We start from the raw sequence: 23,230 nt of genomic DNA on the forward strand, positions 1-23,230 counted from the left end.
TGGAAGCTACTAGGCTTTACATACCAACTAAGAAATATTGTTCAAGATTTAGCCTAAATGGATGTCAGATGAACTAATGAGACATGTGGCAGAGAAGAAAAATGCATGGAATACATACAAATTAATGGGCGACATGGAAGCCTATGATAGATATAAGTTGGTCTGTAACCAAGTCACAAAGGAGATTAGGCAGGCAAAGGCAGACTACGAAAAATCTTTGGCAAAGGATGCAAAGAAAAACAGAAAAGAGTTCTTTACCTATTTAAACTCAAGAAGGAAAGGGATGAATCAGATTGGTCCACTGGATATTGATGGTTCAACAGTTGAGGATCCTGATCAGGTGGCTAACAATCTAAACGAGTATTTTGCATCTACATTCACGCATGAGGAGTTATTCAGGAAGGAGAATGACGTAGGTAAAGTAGACATTGGCAGTGAGCTAGATGATTTTGGTAATAACTGAGAGGAAAGTGGAGGAGAGATTGTTGAGGATAAACATAAAAAATGCACCTGGGGTCGATGGGATCTATCCAGTTATATTAAAGGAGGCAGCAAAGGAAGTAAGCAAACCCCTAGCCATAATTATGAGAGCTTCTTTGGACTCAGGGGAGGACCCATAGACTGGAGATGTGCAAATGTGACCCCCAATTCACAAAAGAGGGTCAAAGGCTGACATAAGTAATTAAAGACCTGTTAGTTTAACTTCTGTTACAGGAAAATTAATGGAGGCACTGGTTAAAGAAGCACTGCAGGATCATCTAGACAAGAATTCAGTTATAGCTCAGACGCAGCATGGTTTTGTTAAGGGCAGGTCTTGCCTGACCAATTTGATTGGATACTATGATGTAGTCACAAAAGAACTGGATGCAGGGAATAACTTTGATATTACATATTTGGATCTTAGAAAGGCTTTTGATACTGTTGCACATGGAAGACTGCTGCACAAATTGGAGCAGTGTGGCATTGGAGGCAAATTGCTGCTATGGATAAGGGGATGGTTGAGTGGCAGAAGACAGAGAGTGGTAATCAATGGACACTGCTCAACGTGGACTAATGTTATTAGTGGAGTTCCTCAGGGTTCAGTGTTGGTCCGTTGTTGTTTTCGGTGTTTATGAATGATATTGATGATGGTATATCAAGTTTAATGTCCAAGTTTGCAGATGATACAAAGGTTGGCAGGGTTGTTAAGGACACTACTGACGCTATGGTGCTGCAACAGGATCTGGAAAGGTTGAACAGATGGTCTGAGAGGTGGCAAATGAAGTTTAACATTAACAAATGTAAAGTACTACATATGGGAAACAGTAACCCCAGAGCAACGTATCAACTCTGCGGTACTACACTGACAGGTGGTGAGAATGAAAAGGACCTGGGAGTAATTGTGCAGGCAGATATGAAGTTTCTCTGAGCAGTGCAGACGAGCTGCAAGAGTAGCTCATGGTGTCTTGTCAATGATATACAGAATTTTTCTAGAAGGGATAAGGAGGTGATTATTCCCTTGTATAAGGCAATGGTTAGGCCACATCTTGAGTACTGTATACAGGTCTGGAAGCCTCATTTCAAGAAGGATGTAGAGCTGCTGGAACGGGTACAGAGAAGGGCAACAAGATTAGTGAATGAACAAAGGGTTGCTCTTACGAAGAAAGGCTTAAGTTTTGCAAATTACAGAGTCTGGAGACTAGGCACCGGCGAGGTGATCTGATAGAGGTGTATAAGGCTTTGAATGGTTTGAGCATGCTCAGTGCCAATGGGATTCTTCCTCTTGCTCAGAATAATCACCTCCGAGGGCATAAATTCAAATTGAGGAAGGACGGATGTCGGATAGATGTGCGGAAATTTGCCTTTGGACAGCGGGTGGTTGGTTGGTGGAACCGACTTCCATCAATTGTTGTTGAAGTTGATAGCCTAAACAAATTTAAGGCTCAACTGGACAGGTATTTCGAACGAACGGAGGGGTGAAATGGGAGTGGTGTGTTTTTTTTGTTTTTTTTTTTGTTTTTTTTTGGCTGATGCTGAATAAGCTTGCTTTCTTGCATCATATGCCTCTACTAATGCTAATGCTAATAACATTAGTCCACGAAGGGCAGCACCCATTGATTACCACCCTCTGTCTACTCCCAGTTAACCATCCTTTTATCCATTGTAGCAACTTACCCTTAATAACATTCTGCTCCAATTTGTACAATAGTCTTTCATGTGCAACAGTGTCAAAAGCTTTCCTGAAATCCAAATATATGATATAAAAATTATGTTTTGCATCCAGTTCCTTTGTAACCACATCATAATATCCTATCAAATTTGTCAGACAAGACTTTCCCTTAACAAACCCATGCTGTGTCTGAATTATTGCTGCAGTCTTGTCTAGATGATGAAGTGAGGTATTGGGGATTTCAAGGGCTGCTTGGAGTCGTCATGGAACAAGTAAATATATGGGTTATGTCAGGGTAAATAAGAGTAAGAATAGGTGCACGTATACTTGCATGTACACTAATGTTAGGAGTATAGTAAATAAATTTGATGAATTTCAAGTGCTGGTGAGGACATCAAAAGTAGATATTGTTGGGATATCAGAAACATGATTCCACACACTATAAGCATTGCAAAATTATAATTTGGGGAGTACAATGTGTACAGAAATGAGACAGGACAGGAAGGGAGGAGGGGTTATGCTGTTAGTTAAGAAACACAAAATCTAAGGAAGTGCATGAAACTGACATTGGTAGACAATGCAATGTTGAGTCAGTGTAGTGTGACATAAGCACTCGGAAAGTGAAAACTAGAGTAGGTGTGTGTTATAGGCCTAATGAATGTGATGAGTATAATTAGCAATTGTGCAGAGAAATAGAGTGGGCCAGTAAATCAGAGAGTCTTATAATGGGGGATTTTAACTACCCAGATATTGACTGGAACTTGTGGATTGGTCACTCGCACACTAGCAGGACTTTTGTGGATTTATTAGATGACTGCTTTCTTCAGCAACATGTCTGAGAGGCAACCAGAAAGCCTAATACTCTTGATCTGATTATCAGCAGTGATTCTTCATGCATTACGAATCTGCAGATAAAGGGCCCACTAGGTGGTAGTGATCACAGTGTACTGATGTGGGATTTACTTAAAGATGCAACTACCATTAGGGGTAAAGGGAAGGGTTTTTGCTTTCATAAAGGTGACTATAGTGGTCTCAGAGTTTTTAAATTCTGTAGAGTGGGATCAACTGATGATGTTACCAACGGTGAATTCTAAATGGGAGGCCTTCAGGGAATTAATCTTGGAGGGTGTACTAGGCTTTTCATACCAACTAAGAAATAATGTTCAAGGTTTAGTCCTAAATGGATATCAGATGAATTGCTCGGGGCAGAGAAGAAAAATGCATGGGATGCATATAAATTATCCTGCGACACAGAAGCCTACGGCAGACATAAACTAGTCTGTAATCAAGTCACAAAGGAGATCAGGCAAGCAAAGGAAGATTACAAGAAATCTTTGCCAAAGGATGCAAAGAAAAACAGAAAGTGTTCTTTACTTATGTAAACTCTAGAAGGAAAGGGATTAATCAGATTGGTTCACTTAACATAGATGGTTTGATTATTGATGATCATGCTCAGGTAGCTGATAAATTGAATGAGAACATTCACACATGAGAAGTTATTCAAGGAGGGGAATGCAAGAAGTTTATCAAACTCTAACAGGGAGCAACATGATTTTGTAATAACTGAGAGTACAGTGGTAGAGAAATTGTTGAAATTAAACATAAGGAAGGTGCTGGGGCGGGTAGGATCTATCCAGTTATATTAATGGAGGCAGCAAAGGAAATAACCAAACCTTTAGCCATAATTATGAAAATTCCTTGGACTCTGGGGAGGTCCCCATGGACTGGAGATGTGCAAATGTGTCCCCAATTCACAAAGTGGGATAACAGAGTGATGCAAATAATTATAGACCTGTTAGTTTAACTTCGGTTCCAGGGAAAATAATTGAGTTACTGGTTAAGGAAGCAATGCAGGATCATCTAGACAAGACTGCACTTATAGTTCAGACACAGCATGGATTTGTTAAGGGGAAGTCTTGTCTGACAAATTTGATGGATACTATGATGTGGTGACAAAGGAATTGGATACAAAGAATAATTTTGATATCATATACTTGGATTTTAGGAACACTTTTGATACCGTGGCATATGGAAGACTACTGTACAAATTGGAGCAGCATGGCATTAAAGGCAAGTTGGTACAACGGATAAAAGGATGGTTGAGTGGGAGAAGACAGAGAGTGGTTATCAATGGACACTGCTCTTCATAGAATTAGTGGTATTCATGGTATTAGTGGAGTCCCCAGGGTTCGGTGTTGGGCACATTGTTGTTTGCAGTATTTATCAATGATATTGATGAAGGTATATCCAGGTTAACAGACGATACGAATGTTGGAAGGGTTGTTAACGACAGTAATGATAGTACGCTACTGCAACAGGATCTGAAAAAGTTGAGCAGATGGGCTGAGAGGTGGCAACTGAAGTTTAACATTGACAAATGTTAAGTACTGCATATGGGTAGCAGTAACCCCAGAGTACCATATCAGCTCAGTGGCACTACACTCAAGGTAGTGGAGAATGAAAAGGATTTGGGGGTAATTGTGCTGTCAGATATGAAGTTTTCTGAGCAATGCAGCAGGCTGCGAGAGCAGGTCATGGGGTTTTGTCAATGATATACAGGAATTTTGTTAGCAGGGATAAGGGGATGATGGTCACCTTGTATAAGGTGATGGTCAGGCCACACCTTAAGTACTGTATACGGGTCTGGAGGCCTCGTTTAAGAAAGATGTGGAGCTGCTGTAACGAGTACAGAGAAGGGTAACGAGATTGTTGAGTGGAACAAAGAGTTGGTTTACCAAGAAAGGCTTAAGTTTTGCAAATAGCAGCTTCTGGAGACTAGATACTTGCAAGGTGATCTAATTGAGGTGTATAAGGCCTTGAATGGATCAAGCAAGCACAATGCTAATCAGATTCTTCTTCTTGCTCAGGTGAGTAATCTGAGCAGACATAAATTCTAATTGAGGAAAGAGCATTGTAAAATAGATGTGCAGTAATTCACCTTTAGTCAGCAGGTGGTTGATAGTTGGAACCAACTTCCATCTGTTGTAGTGGAAGTCGATAACTTAAATAAGTTCAAGGTAGAACTAGACAAACATTTGAAATGAATGGATCAGTGAAATAGGAAGGGGTTTTTTTTTTTTTTTTTGGGCTGATGCTGTATAAGCTTGCTTTCTTGCATCATGTGCCTCTCTAATGCCTCTCTTCATGTTCTTTGATGCATATGAAGCATACTCCAAATTGTTATATCCTTCACTTGAAAACTGTCTACTTTTATTGTAACAGTGTGCACAGTAAGCAAAAAAAAAAAAGTACATATCCCAGTTTATCTAAATATAATATAGAAGCTAGTCACAGTACTGAATCCAATTTTTATTTTTTGAAGAAAATGTCTTAGTTTAAAATTATATTTTGGTCTGAATAACACCTAGTGTGTCTGAAAAGTTATCACATACATTTCATCGGATAGGTTCATTAATATAGTGTCAATAAATTTAACATTAATGATCCAGTTGGCTAGATCATCAATCACTGCACTGACATTTTCTGGTGGTGCTAACTTATTGCAATGTTGCTTACCTTTGGAGCGCTAACTGACCCTGTTAAAATGTCTGTTCTCCAAAATGGTTTGAACTCATTTTTTGGGCACTATCATCATCATTATTCTCTCAGATGTGGCATGATAAAAAACAATTGAATTTGGAAATACTCTGTGGCATGGTTTTTTTTTTATTGTTCAATTATTTTAGGATTTTTTTAATATTTGGCCCTGCTACCCGCTTCCTATCCATCCATAGTAAGTAATAAACACATTTGTTTTCGCCCCTTTTCACTTAACCCTACAGTCATGGTGCCCCACAGAGTAACAAAGCTGATGCCGCAGAACCTGACAGGTGCTGAACTTTTTTAATTCCTGAAAAATCTTTTTGGGTTTTGAATTCTGCTTGAAATATACTAATATTTCAACTTTTATTAATGGACTGCAATACTTATTGTAATTTTTTAGTTTTTAATAAAAATTGATTATTTAAAAAAATCTGTGTTTTTTATACTTTTTATTTATTTTTAAAATATATTAAATTCTCTGAAAATTAAAAAACATTATAGGCATAAAATATAATAATAAAACTGCTGATCACTTCCAATTGCCAGTTTCAAAAATTGTTGACCATGCAAAATTTCAAACGTGTATATGCATATATTTATGCCTATTTATGTATAAATAGTTTTAAAAAAATTTAAATATATATTAAATATCAAAATATTTTTATATTTTAAAAATATATATTAAATACTAAACTCTATCATAGCTGGTCCTAAGCCCATTTGAGAAAGAAGGAGGGGGACTGTGTCATGGCGGTATAATCATTCCAACAGTAGTGGAAGAAATGTCAATTACATAATGTCTATCTGGAGACTTCGGTAGAAAATCTACCACCTGACTAGCTATCGATGAGCTGGTAACCCATTATAGTAAATCTTTCATTACTCAAAAAACTCTCAAGAATAATTGGACTGTCTTAAATGGAAATGACCTGGATAATGGAAAAGGACTAGTGAGACTAAATATCGCAATGTGGAATATAAGAGGAATGAGAAATAAATTAGAAGAATTAGTTAAAGAACTAGAGAATCGAAAAGTTGATATCACTATAATATCAGAAACAAAGAAGTAAAATAAGGGTCTATAGCAGTGGTTTTCAACCTGGGTGCCGCAACAACATTCTTGGGGTGACGTGTAATTTGGGTTTAAATTACTTAAAGTTATTATTGTTATTTTGAAATTTATATATTTATTTCATTATAAAAGGGTACAATATAAAGGGTACAAAATATACAGTACAATATCCATTGTACCATATCTTTTTAATTTTGTAGTGATCTATAATTGATCTTTATTTAGTACCTCTATATAAAGAATAAAATTATTATATAGGTATATATTAAAGGGTCGAAAACCACTGTGTTAGGTATTTCTTTTGGCCTAGGAGTACCGTGAAAAAATTACTGGGATGCTAAGGGCGCCATGAACTGAGAAAGGTTGGGAACCTCTGGTCTATAGATACAGGGAAATTCATTTCCCTGTATACTCTGGAGTCTCTAATGTATTTATTCAATGTTCTGTTAATAAGAATATATCGATTTGCTTCCTCTTGACTCCCATGTGTATTTGTGAATATTTTTATGCCTGAAGAATGTATTAGTAATCTTAAGTTTATTGAATATGCAAAAGCCTATTAATGATTGTCCATTATTGACAGTGATCATTACTTACTACAAAGTAAACTTGAAATCTCTTCCAAAAGGATTATAAAACATAATAACAGAAAAACAATGACTAGGGCAGAAAATTTTTTAAAGCACACTTGTTGGAACAAGAAAGTATCAGATATCTATATGAAAAAAGATTAGGAGAGAAAATTAAACCTAGCACAAATGATATAGGAAAAGATTGGTAAAACATAAAAGCAATATTGACAGCAGCAGAGGAAAGCATTGGATATAAATCTTTAAAGAAAAAGAATTGGCTGAGGAGCTGGAATGAAAAAGTTCAAAATATCATAGGAAAAAAAAAAAAAAAAAAAAAAAAAAACATATAAAATACATTTACAAAGCAGCAGTGTGGATGACTACATAAATTATAAAAAACTAAGAGCAGAAGTATGAAAAGTAGCATGAACCATAAAAAGGCAAGATTGGGATAAATTTGTTAAATCTTTAGAATATGATATAACTGGTGCACAAAGAATGGGATTCAAGATATTTAAAAAATTACAAATGGAAGAAAATGACAAATTGAGGATTAATTTAATTAAAGAAGAAACAGGGAGAAAACATTCTCTTCACTATGGAACTCAGAAAAAATAGAAGAAGATAGTAGGAATATCTCCCCAGAAGAGGAAATCAAGGAAACTATGGATGCAATAAATCTAGAACTACAATATGTCTACAATCTAGAACTACAATATATTCAGAAGGCCAAGAATAGGAAGAGTCCAGGACTAGACTTTTCTAACTCACTGTCAAATAGCAACTAATGGCTGAATAACAGTGAGCCTTACAGAGTATTGTTTATATTGAAAAAGTTGTGCTAATAACTTGCTGTTCTCATGTTACTCACAATGAAATGAGATATGGACAGAACTTACTGTTGAATTGTAATTCACATAATGAACAGATAATAAGAGTCCCTTAAGAAAAAAGTGTCCAAGATTAATAAATATTTATTCTTGGGATACTTACTCAACTGCCTTTACTGTTAATTTGCCTTGTAATCCACTAGTTAAAGCATGGTGCTGAATATGGAGTGCTGCCAACCTTAGAGCCAAATCATATTTCAATTCAGGTGCAAATTTCTCTTGAACAACATCATTACAACACTGAAAAAATATTTAAATATACAGTTATTTACATATTTAACTTTTCTGTAATGATTCTTTCATCAAACATGCAAAACCAAAAAATTTAATTGTACTACTGTTAAAAATGACACTTGCAATTGAGAATTGAATTGAACTATAATATATATATAAGTAATGGAACAATATTTTCTTAAGAATTAAGAACATATTATTCTATTGTTATGCATCTACATTTATAGTAATGACATTCTGCCAACCAGAATGAATTACAGAACTCATATTTTCATATTCTTGCTGCCAAAGGAAGTAAAGCAAAAGTAATAAAAATGCTAATTTTATATTTCCAATATCTATGGTAAATGTGATATAAGTAACAAAACTCAGTTTAATTAATTTGCCAATAAATAAATTTCCATTATACTGTGGATGGCCAAGGCCAGTAGAGTTTACAACTTTACAAGTTTTGCATTATGCCGTACCTCCAAGCTGTGTCAAAAGCTTTTTCTATGTCAAAGAGAACCATGACATGGTGTTCTTTTCATACAAAGGCATCACAGACAGCTGATGAGTGCAATAGGTAGATAATGCTGTGGATTTGTAGGATCTTTTCCTGGTTTTGGAAATGCCAAAACATAAGCATGATGCCATTTGTCTGGGAAGGTATTCTCTTTGAAAATTCTGTTACAAAGAAGTAACAATGTCTTAAGGGCTGGTTCAGTAAGTTGTGCTATCATGATGTAGTGTATTCCATCTGCTGCACTGAGTTTGGTGATGGCTAAAGCATGGTACAATGCTGACATTGTGAAGGGGAGATTGCATGTTACTGATTCAAAGTTGATGGAATGTTTCTCAGCCTGTGACTTGTGTGTAAAGGAGGCATATAAGATGTCATGGCTGAGATTTTCATGAATGATTTGCCCAATGTATTCGCAACCTCCACTGGTGTTGTAACATAACAACCGTTTATAGTGAGTATTTTTTTTTTTTTTTTTTTTTTTTTTTGGTAGTTGTTGGTACATAGGCTTCTGTGGCCATAATGCACCTCCCAAGGTTTTTGCAGTTCTTTTATCCAAGCCCAAGGCGGGAATCGAACCCACGACCTTTGGGTTGCCAGGAAGGCACTTTACCCACCCGGCTAGCCCGGTCGGCTATAGTGAGTATGGGAAGGTTGATGCGTGGATGTTTTGAGTACATATATCGTATTTTGGCCCATATTGCTTGTGCTTTTGTAGTTCTTGTAATTGTGGAGGCAAAACATCTCCATGCTTCTCTTTTGCTAGTCTGCCTAATACGTTTTGCTTTTGTCCAAGCCTGTTTAAAGTGGATGAGATTTGCAGCTGTTGGAAACTTCCAGATGTTCCTTTTTTTTTTTTTTTTTTTTTTTTTTTTGGTAGTTGTTGGTGCATAGACTTCTGTGGCCATAATGCACCTCCCAAGGTTTTTGCAGTACTTTGATCCAAGCCCGAGGCGGGAATCGAACCCGCGACCTTTGGGTTGCCAGGCAGGCACTTTGCCTACCCGGCTAGCCCGGTCGGCCTTCCAGATGTTCCATGCTCTGTTCTTTACTTTTTAGCCGTGCTGCATTCATTATTCCACCACAATTTTGAGAATGCTGATATTTTGTTGGATTGTTCTGGAATCACTTGGTCTGCATAAGTATTTGGTTAGATATACATATATTTTGTAGCCAAGTTTATGGATGTCTGCTGGACCTGTTTTCCTTCTAGTATTGCTAGATGCTTATATATATCCCATATAACTTTGAAAAAGTTCCATTTGGCAGTTCTGTTAGAAAACTGAGGGATGTTTGTATCAATCCGGCATATCACTGGGTAATGGTCACTACCCAATGGATTGCTATGAATAGTCCATCTAAATAGAGGATATATGGATGCTGAGCACAGAGAGACATCAATAGCTGAAGTAGATCCTGTAGGTAAATGCGTATAAGTGTGTGCTCTATTATTGAGAGTAATCAAATTGTGCCGGTCAAGTAATTTTTCTATAATTTGTCCATGTTTTGATTTCCCCATAACGGATGATGGTTATTGAGGTTCCCTAGGATGAAGTAGAGTTAGGAAGTTGTACCACTAGTCCTTCTAGGTCAGCACAGCTTATATTTTGATTAGGGGGCAAGTATAGCGAGATGACAGTCAAGTCAAAATTAATGTTGACTCGTACTGCAACTGCCTCAAGGTTTGTTTTTAATGGGAGTCGTTTGGAGGGTATTTGAGTGTTGATCATCAATGCTACACCTCCATGTGCCAGGTTACTCAGGTTGTATATCTTGCCGATGAATTATGTAGTTCCAGAGAGAAACAGATATATGTGGCATTAGATTGGTTTCCTGTAGGCAGAGTGCAATAGGATCATATTGTGTGGGTGCCTCGGTAGCCAGATGGGCAGAGCAGCAGTGCGTAGCAAACGCTTCTTGATTAGACCGGGGTTTGAGCCCATGCCCACCAAATACGGAGGATGCGGAAAGGTCAGGGAATGACCACCATGTATCCCCTGAGCAATATGGCCTTAGTTGCTAATGCTCTTAAAAACCAAATAACAAACAACAAACAAACATATTGTGTGAGGAGATCTTGTATGTCATTTAAATTGCTGCAATATCCTCTACAATTCCACTGCAGAAATGTAAGCATTATCTAGGTTTAGTAGAATTCTCGATTTGTTTTCGAGGGGCTAAAGGTTTGTTTCGCTCAGGTTTCTCTTTCTTCTTCTTTGGAAAGAAGGGTTTTCCCGTATCCACATCCTTGTTAGTGAATAGTTCTAATACAAGGATTTTTTTGGCCTCTTGGACAAAAAGTCTTTTCCAGCCCTGAATGCTAATGTACTTGGCCTCTTGGTAGGTGACATTGTGTTCAATTTTGTACCACTGTACACTTTTTCCTGTTTCCAGAGGGGACACTCCTTGGAAAACACCGGATGGGCTTCTCTGCAGTTAGGACAACTCGGTGTTATTGCTATGCAATCAATATTCATGTGCTCGGTGGATCCATACACAGCATAGGCAGCTGCGCCTCTGCAGACTGTCTGCAAGTACTCAAACTTTTCGCACATGTAGCAGAATAAGAGGTTTGGAATGTACACTCTAACATGGCAGTTAAGATAATCTGCTTTGATTGTTGATGGTGGTTTAGGATTATGTTCCGAGTAGGAACAAGTATGCCATCCTTCTTTGTCATTATTCTTCTTACACCGATGACTTCTTGGTCTTGTAGTTCCTGTTTTAGCTCTACATCTGACATGTTCAGGAGATCCCATTCGGTGATGACACCTCTTGATGTGTTCAGGGAACTGTGTGGTGAAACTGTAACAGAAATTCCACCAAAAGTTTTGTTTCAGTAGTTGCTCAGATTGTCGGGCAGTGGCAACTTTAACAAATAAGTCTCCCAATCTTAATCGACGAACTGTCTTGGGTGTACCTATTATGCTTTCTAGGCATTTCTGCACTAGAAACGGTGAAAGTTTTCCAACAGGTTATTCTTGGGTCGAGTGTATAATAAGAAAAGTTGGAATTCTGATTCTGGCTAGATCAGTCTTTTGACATTTAGCTGCAACAAAATCAGTCTCTGACTGTTTCCGCCCTGTAGGGGTCTCATCTATGCACCCAGTGGATTTCTGGGTTTTAGGCACTTTTTGCTCCATTTCACCCTGGAAGGGAGAGCTTTTCCCTTCCAGGTTACTGGCAGACCACGTGGAGGCAGGAGCAGTGCCACCTTTGTGACCAAGCAGTAGTGGGTTAGTATTAAAAGTAAAAACTAAGAGAAGAAAGAAAGATGGTTTCTTTTCCTTCTGATCTAGTAAAGTGTTTTCTTTACTGAATTAACTGAATATTAATGTAATGCTGAAAACAATTTTATTTTACCAAGAAAGAGTGCAAATTTACTGGCAAAGACACTTGATACAAAATTGCTTGGCACCTGGGGCCAGGGTGCGGGAGGCTGGCAAAGGATTAGGAAATCCCTAATTACTGTCTCTAAAGCCTACTGCTATTTAACGGATTATTTTAACAATGTTTCAAAGAATAGCTTTGAGTGGAAATAACAAAATTAATATCTGACAAGACTAAGCTGATGACACAGAAGCATCAACACTATTAATCAACCAACGAATGTTAAAATAATCTGTAAAATATGTTTTTCATAAATTTTATTGTGATCTAATATAAACATTAATTTTTACGATCTAATTGAAATATCTGCGGGCTGGATCCGACCCACTGCCTGTAGTTTTGGGACCCCTGCAGTAGACTGTTGAATGGCACATTTAAAATAATCGCACATTGAGAATGGATGTATACGTACAGCGCAGATGTCTTGCACTGCTGAAAAAAGAAAATGGCAAGATTACTGTATTTGTTTATGTTCACCATTTTCAAAGTGAATTATTATTATTATTATTAGCCATATGGTGCAAGGTACCCTGAGGCTTATGGAGAGAGAGAGAGAGAGAGAGAGAGAGAGAGAGAGAGAGAGAGAGAGAGAGAGAGAGAGAGAGAGAGAGAGAGAGTCAGAAGTAGAAGGGAATCACCAAGAAGGCAAGAAAGAGAAGAATGATGATATCCACTCAGGTCTCTGGGTTTGCCAAGCCCATACTCACCAAATGCAAACCCCTGAGGCTGATATCATGGATTATACCACTGTTTTACATTTATTTTAAAATAAAAATCCCTTACTATGCATGGCTCCGAAAGTTAATAAACTTAATACAGGGAAGAAAAGAAGAACAACATTAAAGCTTAGTGACAAACTTGATTTAATCCAAACTATTACATTAGAGTCACCCGGAATGTTAACTCATATGCTCATGGATTGTGTCTGTAAATTGTGTGTGTTCTCTACTCGATTTGTCTGTTTTGCTATCTATGCAGGAGACCCACTGACTCAGTCACGGAGTGAAAAAAGTTCCTGATGTCACTGACAGGATTCGAACCCGGGCCTTTTCCACCCAGTATGGGGAGGATGGTGACGATACCACTGTGCTACCCGTGCAGACTAAACTTGATATAATAACGAAAATAGAACAGGGGCATAAGCAAAAGTGTATTAATAGCAAAATATAATGTTGGATCATCAACATGTTTGTTTTTTATGTGCAGTTAATAAAACTGCATTCTTAATCTCTCTATTTCTTATTTGGCCTCATTATTTCTGCATTAAATACATTAAAAATAAAACTTTCTAGATAACAGAAAAATCGAAATAACAGCATCTTGAATCCCCAAAGGTGCCGTTCTTTTGAAAGTCTACTGTAATCTGTATAAGGAATCTGAATGTGGTCATTGTCAAAAGGGTTTCCTGCTGCTTTATCTGCCCACTCATTTTGTGATATTCCAGAGTGGTCAGGGATCCAACAGAATATGACAGTCTGTTTATTGTTATCAAGTTGTTATCAACTTTCTGAGATCTTATTTGTTTTAGGAATGGATGTGTAGAGTAAAAATTATCTTGGACGGACATCACTGCACTCAAAGAATCTGTACAGATTATGGTCTTTGGACTAAAATCATTAGTAAGAAAGGTCAAAGCCATATTAATAGCACAGTTCTGCATTTTTGTAATGAGACAGAGACTGTTTATGTTGGTAGGATTACAGCAGCTCCCACAGCTGTGTCAGTTTTGGAGCCATCAGTATAAATTTAGAGTTTGTGCATTTACCAAGGCATGGGCTGCATGTAGTTTTTAAAAAGTTTAATTGTTCATGAAATTTTTCCCCAGTGATAAAAGTAGCTATCATATGAGGTTAGCACATCTTCCGTAGCGGTTGCACTATTTCAGTATATTTATAAGTTTTGGTCAAATACACATTCCATCACTGAATAAGCTCTTGTAGATGGATTCCTGTAGGTTTGTTTTCATGAGGTTTACCCATTAAGGATTATAGGGGTCCTTAATGGGTAAACTGCTATGACTGAATGGGATGAGAAGGAAGACTATGTATTTTAATTGCATAATCAAGAAGAAGCATCTTTCTCAAGGTGAAGTGGAGGTTCACAGGCTTCCATATATAGGCTTTGGACTGGAAACATCCCGAATTCCCCAACAGCAATCCTGAGCACACCATCAAGGCTGTGCCGAGACATTTTAGTGCCTGAGGCAAAAATGAAAAATTGCACCCTGTGCAATTTTTCATTCCTACTGTTAATGATGCCAATGTTGGCAATTATTTAATCTTTCTTTTGGCACCCCTTTCAGCTTTTCACATGAGGCAAGAGCCTCATTCGCCTCACCCTCGACAAGACTCTGCACACCACATTGTACTGGGTTGAGACATTCTAATAGAATCATAACTGGAGATCTAATTGAGATCCAATTAGTTATCTAATTGGATCTCAATTAGATAACTCTGTAATCTAATTGAGATCTGATCAAAGCCCAGTATATGGGGTGCTGAGAATCATAGTGGTGTAAGTCAGTAATTTTTTGAATATGAGCTGTTTGTATTTCCAGCCTTCTCTAGGTGTCCACTGTTTAGTTTCATAGTGAAGTAAATCAAAGTTACAGTTCTAACCAAGAGATGCCAGCACTTGTTTTGCATAATTAACAAAAGGTTTAGAATCATAATGAAGTAAGTCTGACCTACACCATTCTATTCCTAAACAGCTTGTGTGATGTTTCAAGTTTTATGTTTCAAGTTTGTATTGTTGTAGCAAGATGTTTTTTTTTCAAATTTCATGTTTTATATTTCATGTCATGGAGCAAGATGTCTTTTTAGTTGAAATCTCAAGAAATGAAGGATTATTTACTCAATTGTAATGATAGTAATAAGGATCCACATTATGAGTTGTCAACTGATGATAGTGATTTAAAAGGTAAGCTATTTTAATTAAATTAAAAAAAAAACATTATATATCAAGTAAATTATAGGCAATATTCTTATTGGTTATGTTTAAACTTTACTGTTGGTTTGAGATTCTACTATGAAAATATTTAACTAAACACATTCTAAATTTTAGTAGTAGGGTATTAGACAACAATTTTAAGTGTTATTTATTTATTGCCTTTATTAGCCTAGGTTCTGATTTGAAATGTGTTTTGACCATGTTAGTGAACAGATTGCCAGGTCTATAGCTGCAGTTGTTCCAGTGGAGAAATTAGTATAAGTGTCAATGGATTGGTATTTGATGATCAAATCATCAAATACCAATCCAGAGTTGACCACATTGGAGAACATATTGTCAGGTCTACAGCTGTAGTTGTTCCAATGGAGAAAGGAATTTAAGTATCAGCACCAGTATTCAGCAATATTAGATTATGTTAGTTAAGTAGTGATTCAAGAAGTTTTCCTTGTTTTCAAGAAGTTTTCCTGGAGTCATTCCAGCTCCATGGATGCCAGGTGCAACAAAGATAAGAGCTGACCTCACCAACTGTAGCTACCACCTATGCCTTGGACAAGTGCGATTTACAATCCCATGAACTTGTCACATGTCAGAGAGCCCCCATAGCGATGAGACAACATCTACTGCTTACATCCCATATTATCCGGGCACTTCAGATCGCATTTCTAAGATCTTACGTGGATACTGGATAAAGTGCCTGCAACTTCCCGGTAGAGGATTGCGATCACTTGTCTTGAGGGTGAAGACACCCATCCTCCCTCTTTTATGCAGCAGTGTGATATTCTGCATCACATGCCACGATTGTGGCAGCTGCTATGTGGGGGAAACTGCCAGAAGGCTCCAGGACCGCTTCTCTGAACATGAAAGGGCCATTCAATTAGCTGATTCAATTAGTGCACTCTGCAGCTGCAGAGCATTATTGGTTGATGCAACACGACCACCAATCCCGCCACTACCATCAATGACTGTGGCTTGAGTCACTGCACATATCTAGTTGTCATAGCGTTTTAAACCACAATAGAAGTGTGCGGCTACACCCAATTATGGAGTCTGGAGTGTTACAGCATGACAAACACTGGCACTCAGCCCATATACACACCCAGCATGTACAACAATCACCTAGTTCTGCACTGTGATACTTTAGCATTCGCACATCCTCGTGCCCACTCTCTCTTTTTACTCAACATGACCATGTTCTGCACATTCCATTTGTAACGTTTCAATATTTTATATTTTATGTATGTATCCACACAGTTGACGAAGAGATATTTAAATCTCAACAGCTCCTGTTAATTACTTAATCTTGGTTACTGTTTATTATTAAACTGGTTGAACTGAATTTCTTTCCTCATCTATGGAACCTGGTACCACGGGCCTCTTCAATTCAAAGACCAAGAGTTTTAGCAGAGTCCAAGAATGCATATTACTTGCAGTTTCAATTAATAAATCGCCAGATCTAAGTGACTTTGCTGTGTTTTCTAAACATTTCTGTATGGGAAATAGGGACAAAGTACTCATACACTTGTTTGAAAAGAAGTGGAAGATAAGGAAAGATGGGCAGTACCATTGCTCTTTGTCAGTACACAGTCTTTTTGACTTTGATATGTCATGGCCAGTTTTGTGTAATTTAGAGTATGATGAGCAAAAAAGGGTCAACTGGAGCATAATTGCTGAATTCCATGTTCTGCTCCTTTTTACCCTAAGGAAATAGTTCTTTCCACCAACATTTCCAATCCCTCCATGTGGAGGCAGGAGTGGTGCTAACCAGCGACCAAGCCATCAGAAGAGCAAAGAGCAGCAACATTGCTAGTGAAGGTAACAGCAACATTGCTAGCAGGGGTAGCAGTAACACTTTGAGTGGAGAAAAAATGATGAAAGATAGTACTTGCACTAGAAAGACACTAGTAACTTGCACTAGGAATATTGCTTAGAAACTATCGCTTGGCACTCAGGATCTGTTATACCTATAATGTTAGCATCTGATGACATTATAGGTATAATGTCACAGTTAATCATACTGTGAACTTATGAATTTAATTATTTGTGTTTTCACTAACTTTAACACGTAATGTTAAAGAATGTTTAACATGTAACATTAAATAACATGAACTAACTTTAACATGTATAGTTAAAGTTAGTTTATGCTATTTATGGTTATTTATGTTAGTTGTAATGGCTACTCCCACATTATCTCAGCAGGCTCTGTAAATCCCTCTCCTGCTTCCAGCTACTGCATGTCACAATAGATGCAATGCAAGAATTAAATCCACCCTGCTTATGGCTGTCATTAAACTATACAGTCCTCCTCCTCCTCCTCCTCCTCCCCTCCTCTCCCCAAATGGGCAGTTTTCTGACCCACATAAAATTGCCTCAAGCACTGGCAAATATTGCACTCTTCTATTCTACTGTATCCCATTTCTTAAAAAAAAGTCCCTTTTTTGTCAACAAGAACTGGCCATGCTGTAAAAAATTCTACCCCATGAGCTCTGCACCTCTCCAGGGGTTAAGTGATTCACAAGGATCTCCCTCTTATTATGTCTTTACAAACCTTTGTATCATCTTGTAATGAATGCCAAGTAATATTAGTCTTCTCCACTGGTGAAGCGGTGCTTATTCGAGGTAGTGCAATACCATGGCAACTCATTGTGAAGGTTTACACAATACAGATATAATTAAAATGACACCAATTTATCTACTTTGGTAGTTCAGTTTGTACAAATATGATGCAATGGCACTAACTTGCCTGCTAGCCATCATAGAAACTACTTCCATTTTTCCAAATTCCCATATGATATTTCAGAAATATTCACTACCTTTTGGTCTGCTAAACACTACTCTTCCACCTATCTTATATCTACCTTCCTTTATTTCCCCCTTTTTTTTTTTTGTTCTGCCTCTCTTCTTACATTTTTATTTTACTGAAAAAGAATGTCAGAAACACTTATTCTCATACTATTTGTCTTGGCTTAAGACTATAGTTCTGCATAAGGAATTTCTATGTCCTAATTTCTTGGTAAGTACATATATTTTGTATAATTATGTACCTGGTCTTTTCTTTCTTACTTTCTATTTTAAAAACTGAACTAGAAATTTTGTTGGTGATATCACCATCAGCATTCCAATAAAAGGAAAAGAATACCATACTGATCCTCTCTTTAAATGAGACAACATAGTGTGTCAGAGAAGCTAAGACAGAAGACCAGCATGCATTTGAATAATCAATTCACTTGAGGCTAACACAAGGAGACTTAAAACTTGGAAGAACCCAGTTCATTTATTACATATGGTATGTAAGAAATATAATGTTTAGTACAAATAAGAAATATAATAAATTCTTTAAGAGGTGTGATACATAGGTAAAAGTTATAAGCTGAAAGAGAAGTGCTCTAACCTGCATGGAATACAAATAAATATTTATTTCTACTTTTAGTTACAGAAAGTTAAAATAATTTGATCTGTTATCATAGCTATTTCATGGTTACAAATCCTATTTCATTTTCCTAGTATTGAAAGTCTTTCTCACCACATTTATTAATTTGCACTCCATAAAGGTTAAACTGCTTTTCTTCCAATGCATGAGAAATATAGTTTAAAACCTGTAAAGCAGATGGCACAGTGTGTTTTGGTGATTGAATAACAACAACAAAAGAGAGAAACACAAGCTGGGATGGCAATAATCTTAATTAAAAACCATAATGGTATGTAGACAAAAAATTCGGCACAGATCTGATCGTAAAGTTAGTCATTTGAAAAACTGTAAAACATTTTGGCAATTGAGCGTTGCAAAGTCCTTAGAAATCACTGTGTACTTATTCTTCTAATTTGGTCCATGCAAATGGCTGTTGTTGTTATTTGGTTTTAAGGAACATTAGCAACTAAGGCCATATTGCTCCAGGGATATGCGGTGGTTATTCCCTGACCTTTCTCCATCCTCTGTATTTGGTGGTCACGGGCTCGTTTCCCAGTCTAATCAAGAAGCGTGTGCTACGCACTGCTGCTCCTGCCCACCTGGCTACGGAGGAGCCATGCAAAGGCCAATGCACATGTTAAATCTTCCTCCACTATTGCATCAGTATTCGTCTTGTTCATAGAAAAATATAAACATCTGCAAGTTGCTTACTGAGTGGTTTAATTGCTACATTGTCTAGAATTTGTAGATGTTGGAACATATTTCACCACAGGGACTCACATCTGGTGAGTATGGGCTTAACACACCCAGGGTCCTGAGCCGCGCATTAGCATTAGTAGAGACACATGATGCAAGAAAGCAAGCTTATACAGCATCAGCCAAAAAAAAAAAAAAAAAAACCCTTACCATTTCACCCATCTAGTCACTCCAAATGTTTCTCTACTTCAGCCTTAAATTTATTTAAGCTATCAACTTCCACAGCAGCAAATGGAAGTTTGTTCCAAAAATCAACTACCTGCTGGCTAAAGGCAAACTTCCACACATCTATTCTACAACTGTCTTTCCTCAGTTTGAATCTATGCCCCCTCAGATTTGTAATCTGAGCAAGAGGAAGAATCCCATCAGCATTGAGCCTGCTCAGTCCATTCAAGGCTTTATACACCTCATTCAGATTGCCTCACAAGGGCCTAGTCTCCAGAAGCTGCAATTTGCAGAACTTAAGTCTTTCTTCATAAGAGCACCCCTTTGTTCCCTTCACAAGTCTTGTTGCCCTTCTCTGTACTCGTTCTAGCAACTCTACATTCTTCCTAAAATGAGGCTTTCAGACTCTCAATACTCAAGGTGTGGCCTGACCATTGCCTTATACAAGGGGATAATCACCTCCTTATCCCTGCTTGCAAAATTCCAGTATATCATTGACAAGATCCCATGAATTACTCTGGAAGCCTGTCTGCACTGCTCAGAAAACTTCATTTCTGACTGCACAATTACCCCCAAGTCCCTTCCATTTCCACTACCCTGAGTGTAACACCACCCAGTTGCTACATTTCTCTGGTGGTTACTGCTACCCATATGCAGTACTTTGCATTTGTCAATGTTAAACTTCAGTTGTGACTTCTCAACCCATCTACCCAACTTTTTCAGATCCTGTTGCAGCAGCATACTGTCATTACTGTTATTAACAACCCTGCCAATCTTTGTATCATCTGCAAACTTGGACATTAAGCCAGATATACCTTCATCAATATCATTGATAAAAATACAAAACAACAATGGGCTCAACACCGAACCCTGCTCCATGTTGACTAATAACATTAGTCCACATAGAGCAGTACCCAATGACCACTACTCTCTGTCTTCTCCCACTCAAGCATCCTTTAATCCATTGTAGCAACTTGATCTTAATGCCATACTGCTCCAATCTGTACAGTAGTCTTCCATGCGCAACAGTATCAAAAGCTTTCCTGAAATCCAAGTATATGATATCAAAATTATTTTTTGCCTCCAGTTCCTTTGTGACCACATCATAGTATCCAATCAAATTGGTCAGACAAGACTTCCCCTTGACAAATCTATGCTGTGTCTGAATTATTACTGCTGTCTTGTCTAGATGATCCTGCAATGCTTCTTTAACCAGTGGCTCCATTATTTTCCCTGGAACAGAAGTCAAACTAACAGGTGTGTAATTACTCGTGTCATCCTTTGATCCCCTTTGTGAATTGGAGATACATTTGCACATCTCCAGTCCATGGGGACTTCCCCCGAGTCTAAGGATGCTCACATAATTATGTCTAAAGGTTTGCTTACTTACTTTGCCCCCTCCTTTAATATAACTGGTTAGATCCCATCTACCACAGGTGCCTTCCTTATGTTTAACTTCAACAGTTTCTCCTCCAATTTGCTCTCAGTTATTACAAAATCATTTAACTCCCAGTTATAATTTGATAAACATCTGGCCCTCTCCTCCTTGAATAACTACTCGTGTGAATGTAGATGCAAAATACTCATTTAGTTCGGCAGCTATCCGAGAATGATCATCTACAGTCAAACCATTGATATCAAGTGGACCAATTTGATTCATTTCCTTCCTTTCAGAGTTTATATAAGTAAAAAAGTATTTGCTGTTTTTCTTTACATCCTTTGCCAAAGATTTTTCATAATCTGCCTTTGCTTGCCTAACCTCCTTTGTGACCTGATTACAGACTAGCTTGTATCTACCATAGGCTTCTGTGTCCCTTGACAATTTATGTGCATCCCATGCATTTTTCTTCTATGCCACAAGTCTCATTAGTTCATCTGACATCCATTTGAGCCTAAACATAGAGCAGTATTTCTTAGTTGGAACAAAAAGCCTAATAGCTTCCAAAATTATTTCCTTGACTGCTTCCATTTAGAATTTGCTGTTGATAACATCATAAATTGGTCCCACTGTATAGAACATAAAAATCTCTGAGACCTCTGTAGTCACCTTTACGAAAACAAAATCCCTTCCCTTCACCCAAATATATTCCTTAGTAAAATAGAATTACTGTTTATTCCTAACTGTAATTATTTTTATTATCCTAAATTACATAATTTACAATCTCTCTCTATCTCTCTCACTCACTCTCATTCTAAGCTAACAGTAATTTCATGTTTAATGAGAAAGAAAGTTTTTATCAAGTTATTCTTTTTCAAATTTTCTGTTTGTACCAAGTAATCCTTTTTACATTTTCAGCAGCAATGAATGCAAACTACAAAATACAATAAATTATTTTACAATTTCAGAACTAATAAGGTTGTTTGTATATTAGTTAAATATTTCATTCAGTTAGATTTTTTATATCTTAGTAAAGTTTCAGTTCACCTGAACAAATAGATAATCAAATGCAACAGGATCCTTCTGTAATAATTCGCATACATCTTTTGGTACAAAAGTTAACCGAAACAGACAACGAAGATGATGTGCTCCTGGCCTAGCTGCAATCTTTAAAAATAAGACAAAATAAAAAATAAAAAAGAATCAAATAATTAATACTATTAATATTTTTTTCTTACAAATATTAATTCTGAGGTTAATGTTTCTGAAGGTGTGTTCTTCTTACTTAAAGTTAAAAAATAAAAATTCATGATAATATCTAAATTAAGATGTTGACAAAGTAGTCAAACCAGGGCCATATTTAAAATTTTACTAGCCATAGACACTAAGCATATGGGTGTTATTTAATGTTTTAATATTTCAGTTTGGTTATTAAAAATATTCAATTTAATAATAAATTAAATGATTTATATTCATATATATATATATATATATATATATATATATATATATATACATCAATACATCTGATAAATACTACATTTAAAGTGAAGGAATGCAGAATGAAAACTGTGTATTTCAGAGTGGACTAATTGCTATTAGGTATTGCACATATGATTAGCACTAGCCTAAATGGTGCCTCAAGGGAAGTTGCTTGTTTCAATAGCACCAATACCAAGACTACCTATTAATGGTTAAAGCCTGCCCAAGTCATCAGCCCTTAATGTGATTTTCAGTTCATCTTCCCTTTATGCTGGCCTCAACTGCATACAATGTGAGTAAAGAAAACAGAGATACAACTTTACTGTCAAATTTTTATGCACTTTTGTAAAAGAAGAAAAAGAAAGGGCAACCCAATACTGTATATTACCAATTCTTTATTATATGGAAAATGAGAGATATAAAATTCTTTTTCACAAAAGGAAGCAAGAGATGTAAAAGATGTTTACTAAATATCTGGGTGATATTATTATTATTAGCCATGTGGTGCAAGGAAGCCCAAGGCTTTTTCTGCACCAGCCAAAAGGAAGGGGAAAAAAGAGAGAGAGAGAGAGAGAGAGAGAGAGAGAGAGAGAGAGAGAGAGAGAGAGAGAGAGAGAGAGAGAAAGCATGCCCTGGGTGTGCCAAGCCCATACTCACCAGATGTGATCCCCTGCCCTGGGTTAGATTTAAAAAAAAAAAAAAAAAAAATGCACAGAGGATTGGATATAACAATAACATGAAC

The 23,230-nt window shown here is 37.0% G+C and overlaps 1 protein-coding gene across 6 annotated transcripts in view; it reads right to left on the reverse strand.

Moving 5' to 3' along the window:
* LOC150080735 (uncharacterized) overlaps positions 1-23,230 on the reverse strand; it is an 856,799-nt gene that overhangs the window by 152,770 nt on the left and 680,799 nt on the right. For all 6 annotated transcript variants that reach the window (XR_016547438.1, XR_016547439.1, XM_090382087.1 and 3 more), the window contains 2 exons: positions 22,054-22,173; positions 8,330-8,466 (listed from right to left, as the gene is read on the reverse strand). Coding sequence is in view for 4 of the 6 variants with exons in the window: in XM_090382087.1 (XP_090238213.1) it covers positions 8,330-8,466; positions 22,054-22,173 (257 nt within the window). In the remaining 2 variants the exon portion in view is untranslated. The remainder of the gene's footprint in view (positions 1-8,329; positions 8,467-22,053; positions 22,174-23,230) is intronic.

This window comes from Mastigoproctus giganteus, chromosome 9 (assembly GCF_048544385.1).
Source record: "Mastigoproctus giganteus isolate SK-2022 chromosome 9, ASM4854438v1, whole genome shotgun sequence".
NCBI lineage: Eukaryota > Metazoa > Arthropoda > Arachnida > Uropygi > Thelyphonidae > Mastigoproctus > Mastigoproctus giganteus.